Raw genomic sequence first — 15,692 nt, forward strand, 5'->3', positions numbered from 1 at the left:
AGACAATGAATTGTAAATATTTTTATATTGAATTCATTTGGTTCATTTACATGTGGTTGTGCTTCAGAAAGAATATGAGAAAACGAAGACTCAAAGAGACATGGAGGAGAAATACATTGTTAGTGCCTGGTACAATATGGTAAGAGAAAATATTATGCAGTTTGGTGACCTTGTCATGACATTGCTTATACTGTAGAAGTAATTCTACCATCACAATCTGAAAGTAATTTCTCTCCTAATGTATACTAACAAAGCCTCTATGTTGACCTTAAAACTGAAAAGCACCGTCCATACACAGGCTAAGTCATTGTGAAGACATCACTCCCAGAGCATAGAAGACACCAGTTTAGTTTCAGTCCTTGGAACCATTTATTGTAGGGAAAGCAGACATGGTAATACCTGAGCAGATGCCATAGTTCCTGCTTTGTGGGCAGTTACAGTGCCTTTGCAGGATGACCTTACTTTACAGATAGTTTAACTGTCTCAGGGGACTTGGGAATGTCCAGTTTTAGACTTTGACCACTGGAGGTTTTGAAATAGAATTTTCTAGAACACAAGCAAAGAGACTAAGTGTGTGTAAGGCAATACCTGTTCGTTTGCTGATGCATAGCTGAGAATTATACAGGCTGAGGCACCTTTTTCCTCTGTTGGGTAGGGGGGCTATGGAATCCGATAGAAGCTGGGTGCACCAGGCACTGAACACAAGGCCCTAGGCTTGCTTCACCCACAGAGCCTCTTCCCCAGCCCAGATGTTAGTATTTTGAAACAGGAAATTAGATTGTTCTTTCAGTTTTCCCATTTTGTCTTACAGCATCTCTGTTAGCATAAGAGAATTATTTTTATTTAGTGTTTCAGTTATTAATTCTCCAACCTTAAAATGTGATTTGTTCTTTCCTAAATATGTTTCATGATGTGTCTATAGTACACCACTGTGTTGGCCAAAATTAAGATTTTATTGTAATTTTTCTTTTAGAAGAAATAACTTTGAATGAGAATATTATTAACAAATATAATTTTCCTAAAAATTAAATTTAAAAGTAGAGAATATAAGTTGCATTAAAGGATTTCACTGGGCATTAACTCTACCCCCACTATTTTGTCTTTTTTGAAGCTTAGTATTCCCGGTCTTACTGCCCTGTGTCTCAGTCCCCGCCAGCAATTTTACAACCCTCACTGGGCTATGGCCTCACATGGTGCTCACATATTTCTTCTTACAACATCAGATTTACTTACTTTGTGACATGGAACTGAAGGATGGTGCCAGTTTTTAGCTTTTCAGGGTAAAGGGCAATTCCAAATAAAAACATGTGAGTTCTACTCACAGAAGGTAACCAATAGGATCTCAGACAACTTAAATAGGTGTCATGATGGTAGTGAATGCTGGGCAAGGTATTAAGTTTCTTAGCAAATAGCTTTGTGTTGACATCTTAAAAATATGTGAAAAGTGTAATTTGGTGATAGAACGATAAATCACAGAGCACAAAAGCCCAGGTTCCCCAGTCAGTTGCTTGAAAAATTAGAATTTTTAAATTAAAACGTAATTTTGTTATATGTAGTAAAATGGTTTCAGTAGATTTCAGCCAGTTGTATTCAAACCTTCAAATGTATTTGTTAACTTAAAGTTGAGTTAAGAAATATATTCTAGGGACTGGCAAGTTCCACCTTAGTAGGTAATTGTGCTTGCTGCACAAGCCTGGCCTGGATTCGGTCCTTAGAGCCTAGGTAAAGGTACAGCCTGGGGAGAGCTAAGACCAGGCACAGCAACACAAGACAGTAATACCAGATCAGGGCTGCCGGGATGACCTAGTCTCAGGCTAGCTGGGCTAAATAGCAATCCTCTGCCTTGAAGAAAACAAAACAAACACAGAGAAGAAACATATGCTGTAATTTCCCGTTGAGAAAACGTGTTGTATCTGAGGTACATATGAAAGGCTGAATTATATTCAGAGTGCAAAGCTATGGCCAGTGTTTTTCTAGAAACTACTGTGAAGCAGTAGTAATGGGAAGATGGGTTTTCTAGCCCCCTGTTTTCCTTACATTATCTCTTCGTCGTCAGCCTCCACTTCTCTGCATCAGCTTACATGTATCAGGTTATGGGTGATTAACAGCAATCTCAGTCTCTCCTGCTAGGTCCTATTAAAGAATCCTAAAACTGGCTCGTTCCCAGTCTCCTTGTGGCCTCTGACTTCAGTAAGGCGGTCGGTGCTCACTGTCACTCCCTGTTTTCCAAATCTGACAGTGCCCTCCAGGTTCCCTCCCTCCCCTCTACCTAGCCCAGTGACTTCTGCCCCTCCTCAAAGGCAGTGGGTGATCTTTCTGCTTTCAAGGGGAGGTCCCCTTATTGTTGTGCCCCTGTCGTGGGTTGTCAGAAACGTGTCGTAGTTTGAGAACACAAATCTGCCCTGAAGTGGAGAAATCCGGCGCTGTGGTATGTATAGTACACAGTATGGCTTTCTATCGGAAGAAACAAGTGCACTTGTGGTTTTCCTAACTGATGACTTCTGTGATTTCCACAGTTTCAGTGAATCAGCTGCTACCAATCATTCACACTTTTCTTGGAAAATCACTGTTGGATTTGAAAGGCATGCATAGGTGGAATATTCTAAAAATCGTTCTCCACTGTCTGTTGTTTGATTGGTGTCGATTCACAAAATTAAGTCTTAATTTTTCCTAAGGAAGATTTGTACTTAATTATTGAAATGAAAAGGATTTCATAAATTTTTAAGCCATAATAAGTAGAATTAAAGTAGAATTAATTTTCCTAATAAATTATGCTTTGCTATTCATTGTAGTAAAAATGCTGCATGATGACAATTTTTTTTGTAGAATATTCATGTTTTCACCAATCCCTTTTTGTTTTTCTTCTAATGTTTCAGGGGATGACACTACATAAAAAGGCGGCTGAAGACAGACTAGCTAGCACAGGTTCAGGGCAGTCGTTTCTGGCTAGGCAAAGACAAGCAACCAGCACAAGAAGATCCTACCCAGGCCATGTCCAGCCAGCCACAGCCAGGTAGAAAGGTCTTGTCCGGGGAGTTTTTAAAAAGCATACTTCTGTTACACATGACAACATTTCAGGAAATTCAGCCAGCTTGTTTAATTTCTCACCTGTGTTAATACTTAGTGTTTCTCACGTGAAGATTTCTCTCTCTCGTATCTTTTAGTTACTTTGTCCTTTACTTTATGGTCTTTTCAGTTCCTTTTAATGTGCCAAAAATTTGTAAATGTACAATTAAAAGTGTTGTATAATAGTGTAATACTTTTTCTTTGTATGAAAATGTCTTCTTCCCCATTTGTGTGGGCTTTGTAAAGAATTGGATTTTCTGCCAATAATTGATACACAATTTATATTCTTTATCGTGCCTACTGTGTTACCATACTTTATAAGAATGTCTTTGTTTAAAGGGAATTAATCTTTTTATGGTGTATTAATCTGTGTTTTCGATTGTTTTCCAATGCACTTCAGATAACTTAAATATTTACTGTACTATACGAAGTGATGTCAGATGCACGTTTTGCAAAGACAAATACATTGGCAGAGGTGCTAGTCAGCCTGGGGCACCTGGCAAGGTCACTCAGAGGGGAGGAATTAAACTTATTCTAAGTTCAATTATATTGGAGTTATTATGTGAAATTTCATTCTTTCCTGCTGTATTGTTTGCTGGCAGAAGTGAAATTGGTAAAGATATATGGGTAGAAATTACAGAGGATAAGAACTTGGCAGGATTTTTTTTTTCCTTCCTTTGGAATGTCATAGTAGCTAAGAATCAGATTCTAGCCATGCACTTTTAATTGCTCTCCACATGTAAAGGATTTATTTTCATATAGGTAGCCTTATCTTTGGGGCAGTTCTTTGACTATGCCTCATATGTTTTATATATTCTGTGAGCCTTTCCTTTTCTTAATTAATCGTGATAGCTAACATCTTAATGCAACTCATTAGCACCAGTACCTGACTCTGTGTGCAATGTTATGACAGAGCTCTCTGTAGTTTTCCTTAGCTCTACCTACAAGTCCAAGAATTGGTAACATGAGAGATTTTCTTGGGTATTTGGTTGTTAAAAGTGCTTACATTGTATGCCAGACTTACTGACGTAGATGAATGTCTGTTAAGCAATCATGTGAAGTACTTTGTCTATATAAGTAATTATATAATTTTAAACTGTCATTTATTTGAAAATAATCTACTTTTGTCTTTTTCTATATTGATTTGTGAATTTGATCCCAAATTATATTGAAGGTTTCCTCCAGCCTTTCTCTTGTTCCATACACCATATTTTTGAAAAGAAAAAAAAAAATCTGAGATTAGGTCAAAGAGTTCCTTGGTTTTTTGTTTGTTTGTTTTTTTACCTAAGTCATTTAAGTGGAAGATGTTATTCTATGTACTTGCTGTTTTGGAAGTTCTGGTGTCATTTAGTTCTGTATAAAAGACAAATAACTTTAACTCAACTTTAAAGTGATTAAGAATTTTCAGAAACCATATTCAAGTGCTTATTTTAACTCCCTCCTCTTTTATAAGAAAATTGACCAAGAAATTGATCCTGCATGTTTTGTCTTATTTTTGTAGACAGAGTCTTTATGTAACCCAGGCTGTCATGAACACAGGGTCCTCTTGGATTATAGACCAAGAACCAACATGCTAAGCTCTTTTTTTCTTTTAATTGAAAAAAAGGTATCAGAACTTAGAGAAAGGACACTACTCATCATGAAGCATTTCTTAAAAACAAAAACAAAACAAAACAAAAAACCCTCATGGCAAATGTTCAAGCACACTGTGAGGCATTTGCCTGGGAAGACCATAGCAGCGAGCTCTGAAGATAGTGGAGAACAAACACTACGTCAGAACAATCACTGTGGGATTTCAGGCAGACAGACCTGATATTTGAGGTCTGCTCTTTTTGTTTCAAGACAGTCTAGCTATGTTACTACCCAAACCTGCCTCAAATCCTTTGACTCAAAACTGTCCTCCTGCCTCTGCCTCCCAAGAGGCTGAGATTGTGGTGTGTGCCACCATGTCCACATGGTAGATCAAGTTTGAAAATAAAAGAATAAAAATTGGGGCCAGCAGAATGGCTCAGCTGGAAGAGTAGTCCTTGCAGCTAAGCCTGATGGCCTGAGTTCAATTCGCAGGTAATGAGGGAACAAGCAACTCCCAAGGGTTGTGCTCGGGCCTCCACACTCACAGGTGTAGGTGCACACACAAATAAGATGTTTTAAACGGTTTAAAAATTCTCACTTCATCTTTAGTTCACAGAACATCTGAGATTCAATCATTTTTAAGTCAAATTAGTCTGTGATTCCTATTCTTAACAAAATTGGCTGTTGGCAAATTATACCTGTAAAATAAGTGAATGTGAAATCAAGAGACTCTTGGAGCTACTCTTCAACTAGATTTTACCTCTGAGGTAAAAACATGTTTTGATTTTTATTTTCTCTTTATCTGCCCGCTCTGTGATCATACCCACCTACCCAGATACTTTCTGGAGATGTTTTGGAAATGCCTCAAGCTTTCTGCTTTTTTTTTTTTCTTCAGCATCTGTTTTGTGCTAATTTCATTGTTTGTCACCTTCAGTGTTGTTTACTGTCTTCAATGTTTGGTGGATTTTCTTCAGTAAATGGGAGAAATATCGCTCAATGATATTTCAGAATGAAATGAAACTTGCTTTCATAAGAAACAGCATCTGAATATACTTTAGGCATCACAAAGCCAAGAACAAAACTCATCTGTGGCAGTAGCACCTTCCCCACTGTGTGGCTTCGGTCAGGATTTAGGGACTGGAGTTTGGGGGAAGTTGCAGGTGCTCTGATTATGCGTGGTCTCTCTAAAAGTTAAAATGTCAGTGGTGCTGGGCTGTACCTTCACGGCTTCTTCACCTTCCCAAAGCCTTCTATGCCTGCACTGTGTATCTTGTCCTGGCATTAGCAATGGGTTGAGGATATGAGGATACTGTCACTGTGTCAGGCAGGGAGGAGCTGACACCAGCATCTGAGTTCTTGTAACAAGCTTATTTTCTGTGCCTTTCAACCAGGGTTTACAGAGAGAGAGAGAGAGAGAGAGAGAGAGAGAGAGAGAGAGAGAGAGAGAGAGAAGCAAACTGCTAAAAAAAATACCATTGATGTTCCACAGCATACACTTAAGATTAATAAGAAAACAATCCAGTAAATATAATCATTTCTTGCATCTGAAATGAAAATAACCAATAACACTTGTACATATCTTAAAATATTTTCTGAAAACTGACCAGAGAGTTGGCTCAGTGTTTAAGAGCACATATTGTTCTTCCAAGGAACCCAGGTGCAGTTCCTGATGTGGACGCTCATAACGACCCATGTTCCAGTTCCAGGGAATCTGAACTATCTTCACACATGTGGCTTACATACATGCATACAAGCAAAACATTCATACATATAAAACAAATCTATTAAAAGAAACTTTAACCTGTGTCATAGTTTTCTTTTGTCCAATTACTTAACAGTAATAAAAATGAGTTTTGAGTCCCTAAATAAATGATCCATATTCCAAACTTAATCAAGATTAAATTATTTCTGTTATCTTGGTAAAATTAGCTTAATGTGATGATGAAATTATAATGAGGATAACACTGTCCAATTCTCGTGAAGTTGTTTGATTGATGTAATGAGAGCTCAGCCGCAGAGTCCAGCTAGCTTGTCAGTTAGAAGCACCGGTCCTGATGTCACTCGTTGTTACAGACCCACGCTGTATGAGTGAATGCAAGTGAGAGATTATGCCTGAGGCAAGTCAAGGGAAAAGTCAGATGCTCTGTGAGCAGTTTCATTTACCTTTTCAGAAGCAGTTCAGTCGTCTTGTTAAGTAAAGGTGAAATGTCTGTGAGGGCGAGGACGGAGCTCAGTTGGCACAATAATATTTCCTGATATACATGAAGCACACGTGTATGCCTGTCGAGAGCTCACAGTCAGTTTGGCTATATGAGGTTCTGTCTTCAAAGAAATGAAGTGTGTGTGTGTGTGTGTGTGTGTGTGTGTGTGTGTGTGTGTGTGTGTGAGAGAGAGAGAGAGAGGGGGGGGGGTTTGATCTGTTATTCTAACAGTATCCATATTTTAAGCCTTAAAATTTTTTATTTCACCATGGGTTATTTAGTCAAAACATAAATCTTAAAATATCTTCTTTACTCTCCACATTGAATCTTCATTTTCTTTCAGATCTTGTAGTTCACGAATGTTGTAATTATGCCCAATTTGGAAATGTGGCACTTGCCTGCACATCGTTTCTGCTAAGGTGGACTCTCATTAGCACCGAGTGCCTTCGGTCTTCTGTTTATTAAGCCCTGGAAGAATAGCTGGACCCTTGGGGGTTTGTCTGTCTGTCTTGTTTTGTTTAGACTTAGTATTTTTTATCTGGAGTTATAAGTGGTTGGAGCTCCCCTATGTGGAACTTGTGTCATTTTGCAAGAGCAGCCAGCTAAGCCATCTTTCCAGTTCCAACTATTTGGAATTTTTATCCTCCTATCATGAAGAAATGCTTTTTTCCTCTATAGATACCCATCAACCTGATTCAGCTTTGTGTGTAACAGTGAAATCCATGTGATATCTAGGGTCATCCCAGAACTTGAGAGCCTGAGGCTGGAAAGATGCAAGTTGGAAGCTGGCAAGGACTATACAATAAGACCTTAAGGGTTTCCACATTGCGGAGACAAAGGCCAGCCTGGTCTTCACAAGGAGAGCCTGCCTCAACAAAACAAAACAACACAAAAGAGTGTGCTAAACAAAATAGAATAGGAAATGAGGCCTGTTATGTTATACTCAAGCCCCTGCATCCAGTACTGATGAGTGATCTAGTGGATGGATGGATGGATGGATGGATGGATGGATGGATGGATGGATGATGGATGAGAGGATGGATGGATGGATGGGTAGATAGAGTGGAATATCTGAATCTATAACAATTATTTAATCATGTTCTCTTTTCCTTTTCGTGACTTAAAGGCTTTTTTTTAATCTAATAAAAGTACCCTCATTAACTACAGTCCTGTCACAATTAAAAGTGACTCAACCCTTTTGTTTGCTTGGTTAGTTGGTTTGGTTTGGTTTTTGTATGTCTGTTTGTTGTTTTCTTGTCAACCCAATTTTATTAGAGAAAAGTTTCAGAACTCACTCTTTTAAATTTATTTGAATATCCTATTTTTTTTGACAAGAGGAATGCTATTCTCAATTCATTCAATGCATCTCACGCAATATTTTACTTTTTTTATAATAAATATTAAGTGATTGGTTTTTTCATTGAATGTCTAATTTTAACACAATAATGTTTTAAGTTTTTTAATGAAAACTCTACAGCTCTCAAAAGCCTATAACATAACTTTGCTAATAACACAGCCAACTTCTAACCCTCTCGGTCACTTCACTTTATGTCTCATCTTCAGTGTCATGTGTATAAAGTGAAAGACAATGCATTTCTTGCTTGTATTAATGTATTAATCATGTCATAGGACGTGTGTACTGCTTGTTTTAAAACACCTTTTCATCAGTCCAGTTTATATTATTATGAATAGGAAACCATACATTTTATATTTAACAGTTTTTAAACATGAATATTTGTGGATTCTTCTAGTTACACTAAAGTAATAGGGGGACATTGGTTTGAGAAATGAGAGGCCTGAACCCAATTATGGATTGTATATGAAGTTTGGAGATTATGTGGGGGTCCATAAATATATATGTGACTTATATATATTTATGTTATATAAGCCTTGCATATATGTGTGTATATATATTTCACTATGTGTTTGTGTGTATGTATGCATATATATACACATATATGCATACTTAGAAGTAGACATACCAAGATTACATGTCTCATTTCAGTATTTTTCTGCTTTCTTACAGACTTAGTAATGTACTGTTAGGTTAACTCTGAATATAGTATGTAAGTGAAAATAGAAATAAAAGAAAGTAACAGATGGCTTTTAAGATAAATCCAGTTTAGAGAGCAGAGAGGATATTGGGATAAAAGTAGCCTAATTAACAAATATTCAGGCCAAGAGAAGTACTCAGACAGTATCTTCGAAGATGTCCCTTAAATTTTAGTCAACAAATATTCTATTGTTATTACGCATTTATCTGATAAAAGATAAGAAAACAAAATTAATTTCTATTGTCTTTAGGTGAGTATTAACTAAGCATATAATCTATATGTTAGTGGGAAGGAAACATTTCTTTTTTAAACTGTTAAGCAGTTACTACTTAGTCTAACAGCTGAAGAATTTAGGATGTTAAAGAAACTTTGATGAGTTGAGAAGAAATTTATGATGACCGAAATTATCACCCAACTTCCCAACAGGTATCTATATCACACTTAAAAGTTTACAGACCACTGCTTTAATATCACTTCCCCTAGTAATACACTGTACCTCCACAAAACACCTGCAAGAAGACAAAAGTGGACTTGGACAAGTAAGCCTTTATGAATTTGATTCTTTCCATTACTACAGACTCCCAGCAGGTGTTTATGTCTGAAGATGGAGGTGCCCATTATCCAAAAATCCCCTCCCATATAGTGGGAATTACTAAAGCCCAAATTATATCTATTTCAAATTTCAAGGAATTAAAAACCATGAGAAAAAGAAGCAAGTGAGTAAAAGACAAATACCAAGGCGTGCTGAGGACACTGCACACACAGAGATGTCGGATGAGAGCTTGAGAGAGCTCAGAGCTGGCCAAGTGAACTGCAGAGAACCCATGTCCTTCCTGTGCTTGGGAACCTGTGGACAGGGATCCCTGTATGTCCTGTCTAGAGTCTGTTGTATTAGGGACAGGTATCTTAGTGTCATCTACCACCCTCATCAGTCTGGGCTGTTTATGTCTCTGCTGATACTGGGTAGAGCTTCCGTTCTGCTACTGCTCTGCTTGGTGTTCCAGTTGTCACCTCAGTCTTGTGAGCAGTCTCAAAATGCGCTTATAGCTGGGCTTGCTACTGTTCATACTAGGAGGTCTATTTTATACCAATGCCCTGAAGCCAGCTTTCGGGCTTTGTGCTGGGAATTGAGTGTAGGGCCTCATGCACTCCCAGGCAAGTGCTCTACCATTGAGCTCCATGCCCTTCCCATCAAGTAAAAACACATTTGAAAACTGTTCTCATGAAAAGAAAAAAAAAACTAAATACTTTTCTGTTTAATGAGATTTTTCTTACCCTTTGAGGTGTTGTCTCCTAAAATGAAAACCTACAGACTGTCCCTAACTTGTTTTTTTCCCCACTATTGCAAATCCCAAAGAGAGAAGGAAACAAGACATTCCAGTAATTAGGCAATCAGATAATCTAAAAATGGAGGAAAGGTGACTTAGAAAGGAGAGCAGGCAGTGGAGGTGCCAGGTATTTCAGACATAGTAGTTATATGTGATAGGTTTTCTGTTTTTTTTTTTTTTTTTTTTTTTTAGTCTTTGCTTTTTTCTTAAATTTACCTTGCAGAAGTTTCACCTTGCGCTGGTAGTGAGTTTTTTAGGCCCAGAATTTTCCCGTTTGCAACATGAAAGTAGCAGTCATGTTAGAGACCACAGGCACTGCTGCTGTTTAAGGAACATTATCTCATGATTACTGCCAGAGAATGGGGAGTTGGCTCATAAAAGCATCTACTTTTGGTTTTGCTTTGTTTTAAAAAGATATGTGTTGTAGTAGTCTAAAAAGTTTGTGTGTTTTGGGCCAAGGAGCCTAGCTCCAGTAGCAGAACATGTGGCTAAATTTCACAAGGTTCCACCTGGCTCCAGTCCAGAGTCAGTCAGCATCTGGCGCACACTCACACTCTCTCTCTCTCTCTCTCTCTCTCTCTCTCTCTCTCTCTCTCTCCCTCTCTTGCTCTCTCTCGCTCTCATGAAGTTTTACCTAAGTTAATCACATAAAAGGAAGCAACGTTGAAATAGAGGCCTCTACATCCAGCTTTAAGGAAATAAAGACCTTGTTCTCCTTTCCAGAGTAAAAACTTAGAAAACCAGGATGGTGGCACACACCCATAATCCCAACACCAGGCTCAGGCACCAGGATCACAAGTGTGAAGTCAGATGAGGCAACAGAAAGTGCAAATCCAGTCTGCCTCAAAACTGAAACAAAAATTGCAGAGGCACAAGACAATACACAGTGTTTCAAACATAGTCTATGTAAATGTTCAAGAAGAAGCTTCAACAGTCCTAGCTTCTAGCTTCTTGTTAATCTCCTTAGGGTGGGTCATAGGCCAAGTCAATACCTCCTGCTTGTGGCCGTTTTAACTCAAAGGTAGCTTATGCCTGTAATTCTAGCACCTGAAAGGCTGGGATAGGAGGATTTCCACCAGGCAAGGCCACTCAGGGCTGCATGGTCAAATTCCATCTCCACTTTAGTCCTCTAATCATGTCTCACACATGTTCAGTACTCACACATGTGCAGTGGACAGCATGGATGTAGGCCATTCCCTTCAATTCAGAAAAGTGTGCCAGAGAAAGGAAAGGGAATGCAGGTCAGCCAACTAGCAGTTGCTAAAGGGTTTAACAGGTAAAAAGTATTTCTTTCTTATAAAAATTTTGTACCAATATTTTGGCCTTGGAAAAACCAAAGTCCCATATTGTGATTTTTTTTTTTTAGTATACTCTCCAAACAAATAATCAATGCTTTATCAATTGATATAATTAAATCATTTCATAATACTTTCAGTCATTTCTCCCTTTCATATGTTTAAATTGATATTAGTTGTCATCCAGGAGAAACTGATAATAAATATTTAAGTTATTCTCAAAAACTAGTAAGCATCATAACCCTGTATTATTTAAATCTGTTAATATCTTATGAAAGTCACTGTTTCTGCCCTGTAAGCTTTAAATTCATGTTTGCCTGTCTTCTACTTCAAACCTACAGTTATAGCCGAATGATTGGGTTATTTGGTCCTGACTCTGACTTGCTTGAGGGATGAGTCCAGTCAACTTTTTCTGTACGAAGCAGACATTTGCTAATACAGAGTATGATGAACTGATGAAAAACATTGGAAATATGAACTGGATTTCCTTCACTAAAGTACTTAATTTAACCTAAAGGATTATGCTGAATTTTTCAAATCAAACTAAGGGACTTCTTTTAAATGTGTCTGGCTGTGGTTTGGTTTGGTTTTTGCTTTTCTGGAGTTTTGCAGTACTGCAGATCCAGCCTAAGGCCTTGCATATTAGAATACTTTAGTACTCCTTTTTTTTTTGAGACAATCTCACCTTAGCCTCGGCTGGCCCAGAACTTACTGGCCCACCTGCCTCTGCCTCCTGAGTACTAGGGTTAAAGGTGTGCTCCACCACTCCCCATTGCAAACTTCAGTTGTAATCTTCTGCTAGACTGAGCTTGGTGGAGCCTTCCTGCCCAGAAACGTCCATGCTTTCTTTCTCTTCTAAATGATCCTGGTCAGGCCGCAGAATCAGAACAGTATTGTCCATTTCCAAACAAGTTGAGAGACTGTTACTATAATTCAAATACAGATGACAAATAGTATGTAGGAGTTCATTTACTGTTTGCTACGAAGCCTAGTAGAATATGTATTCTGCAGACTCATTGTCTTGTAGGATGGTTTCTGTAGGCTCTAAGTGAGCAACACTTTATTATAAATGTCGGGACTGACTCTGACCTGCTACCTAACTTTCTCTTTTTTTTTTTTTTTTTTTTTTTTTGGTTCTTTTTTTTTTCCGGAGCTGGGGACTGAACCCAGGGCCTTGCGCTTCCTAGGCAAGCGCTCTACCACTGAGCTAAATCCCCAACCCCGCTACCTAACTTTCATAACAATTTATTTTGGTTTTTCCATACATTTAGTGACTTACAATTCAGATGTGCTACAATACCATTTGTCATCCCTAATTTGGGCATTTATGGATTCTGTAATTCATAATAATTTGTACTGTGAAGAATAACTTCCGGGTTTGTTGCAGTTCTCTCATCGTTAGATTGTCAGCCATTTATAACATCCCTCTTTTGTTATGTAAGAGATTCCCACTCTGGTTGACGATTGGATTTATAGTTTTGAGGTTTCATTCCTTGTCGTCATAATCCAGAAACAATGTCCACTTCAGGCTCTGCATTCCTCACCTCAACTCATATTTAACAAAACTATGCGTACTGGTGTTCAAGCATTTCTCCTGCTTACCAGGTTTGCCAGGCTTGAGGCTGGTAAGTTCCCCACGGTTTTGCTGAGGAGAATGCCTTGTTAGAGACTTCAGTTAAAACTGTAACTAAAGTGACAAAAACAGACTTCTGAGAAACCATCAGAAGGTAGGGTTTTTTGTTTGTTTTTTTAATCCTACATTTCCTTTTGGTTTATTTTGATTTTATGACTGCCAACTTGTTATATATGAGTGTTTATATATGCATATAATATATGTATATGAAAAAGTTAAGATTTGGTCAAACTATATTTTCCCATTCAAGTACAAAAAAATGTTTTCAAGGCTGCAAAAAGTGTACAGTTGTTAAACAAGTTGTAAATAAAGACTTGTATAAAAATCCAGCATAGATCTTGTTTTTTCTGCTCTTTTCTATGACTGATATTTAACAATTGTCTGATTTTTACACTTAATTTTGCACTTTATGCTGTTAGGTAGACAGACATTAACAGTCTTGGAAGCCATTGATGATGGACCCTCCCTCATAATCAGCCTCTCATTTCCAGGAAACAGTGAAAGTGGAAAGGGAATCATCACCCTTTACACTTTTCTTAAGATTGTAAAATGAAAGTGAGAAAGAAGTATTGAGGCTTAAGGGAAAACTGTTTCCTCCTCAAGAAGAATGAGGTCTGAGTTCTGACCCTGAACATTCTAATCGACCCTTAAAATTGTGATAATTTCCCCTCCCTTAAGAGCTAATCCAAACTAAGTGTGGTGGTGCATGCCTTTAATCTCAGCACTCTGGTGGCAGAGACAGGTGGATCTCTGTGAGTTTAAGACCAGCCTAGAGTACATAGTTCCAGGACAACCAGGGCAGCATAAGAAGGTCCTGTCTCAACAAACAAGAGTTAATCCAAGTAGGCTCATCAGTCGTTTGGCCACAAGACCACCAGCCTAGGTACCTAGCTGATACACCTGAAAATATGATACACTGATGCAGAGAACAGCACTCCCTTAGTGAAAGAGTACCCGTAAGAGTTTCACCCCGAAGTCTGTCCCTCAGAACAGTTACTCACAGACTTTACTGCTAGACCTGTGTTCTAAACCAAACCTTTTCCTTTTCCTCTGGTCCCTCTCCGGATACTGACCAAAGCCCTAAGTATTCTTTTTTTTTTTTTTTTTTTTTTGTTCTTTTTTTTTCGGAGCTGGGGACCGAACCCAGGGCCTTGCGCTTCCTAGGCAAGTGCTCTACCACTGAGCTAAATCCCCAACCCCTAGCCCTAAGTATTCTTGCCCTGACCCTCTAATCACTTTGTATAGACTCCTTTCTCCTTTCTCCCGTGTCTGCAGACATCCACTGCTGAGCCTGCTTGCTTTTTCAGACCTAGCCCAAAAGACATGGCTTTCTTCCGGTTATCCACCACCTTCTTCACAGTAGCTGCTCAGAGTATAACTTGCCTGCCCTGTTGCTTTCCTCTCAGACTTACAAAATGGTCCTCAACCTTAATGGATTCTCAATTCTTAATTCTTTTAACAACAAAACTAAAAACACTCGAAAGGGAACACAGTCCCTAGTCAAACTTACTTGTGCTGTCTGTCAGAAGGATGCAGATGAGGGAGCTGGAGAAGTGCTCTGCTGGGTAAGAGCATGTAGTGCTCTTGCAGAGGACCTGAGTTTGGTTCCTGCACCCCTTGTCAGACAGGTAATAACCACTTACAACTCCAGCTCCCGGGGACTCCCCTGCCTAGGCCTGCGCATACCACACACCGATACACATAGTTAAAAGTAACAAAAAGGGGTTGGGGATTTAGCTCAGTGGTAGAGCGCTTGCCTAGGAAGCGCAAGGCCCTGGGTTCAGTCCCCAGCTCCGAAAAAAAGAACAAAAAAAAAAAAAAGTAACAAAAAGTTCTTTTTCAAAAATGCAGATGATACATAGAGTACAGAGTAGGAGACAAGGCTTATTACAGGGGGATAGAAGTGAGCAGTGGCCAAAGGCACTTCCACAGAGAAAACCTTAGAGATAAAGCAGATAATCGCTAAGAGCGTAGATAATTGTGCAAGGCTACAGTTAAGTGGGCTAGTAGTCATTTCTGAAGTCTCTTAACAGCTTTTCATGTGGATTAACTCATAAGGGAATGGGGTATATCTAATCATTCAGGCATTTTAGATTGTTATGTCTCAAGCCAGGACAGGAAACAGAACTCAGATTTTATTCATTTGGCCAAAAACAACAGTTCTGGGGCAATACCTCCGTCAATAAAATGCTTGCCACACAAGTATCAAGTCTTGAATTTGAAAGCCCAATGTACTGACATAATCCCAGTGCCAGGGTGGTAGAGTCAGCTCACTTTGGCCTAATCAGTGGGTACCAGGCCAGTGAGAGACCTTTTCAAAAAACAAAGTTAATGGCTCCTGAGAAACAACCACCAAAGTTGACCTTGGCCTCCACCCCCACACACATGCTCACATATGCACAGAAGTCATGTAGCTTGCAGATTAAATGGTAACAGTATGTAAAAGCAGGCATGATTTGCCAGGAAAACAGCCTTCTTACAGGCCTCAAGAAAGGCAGCCTCTCTCCCTTTATTATGGCATCTTGAATCAAGGAGAGGCATCT

At 38.8% G+C, this 15,692-nt stretch overlaps 2 protein-coding genes across 1 annotated transcript in view; both read left to right on the forward strand.

The window, feature by feature from the left end:
• The window catches only part of Hook3 (hook microtubule-tethering protein 3), a 90,307-nt gene extending 86,684 nt beyond the window's left edge, over positions 1–3,623 (forward strand). The window contains 2 exon segments of the mRNA NM_001136098.1: positions 68–139; positions 2,877–3,623. Of these exon segments, the coding sequence (NP_001129570.1) occupies positions 68–139; positions 2,877–3,017 (213 nt within the window). The 3' untranslated portion in view covers positions 3,018–3,623.
• The window catches only part of Erich1 (glutamate-rich 1), a gene marked incomplete at its 5' end in the record, with an annotated part of 52,793,804 nt that overhangs the window by 43,225,972 nt on the left and 9,552,140 nt on the right, over positions 1–15,692 (forward strand).

This window comes from Rattus norvegicus, chromosome 16, assembly GCF_021556685.1.
Source record: "Rattus norvegicus strain SHRSP/BbbUtx chromosome 16, alternate assembly SHRSP_T2T, whole genome shotgun sequence".
Classification (NCBI taxonomy): Eukaryota; Metazoa; Chordata; class Mammalia; order Rodentia; family Muridae; genus Rattus; species Rattus norvegicus.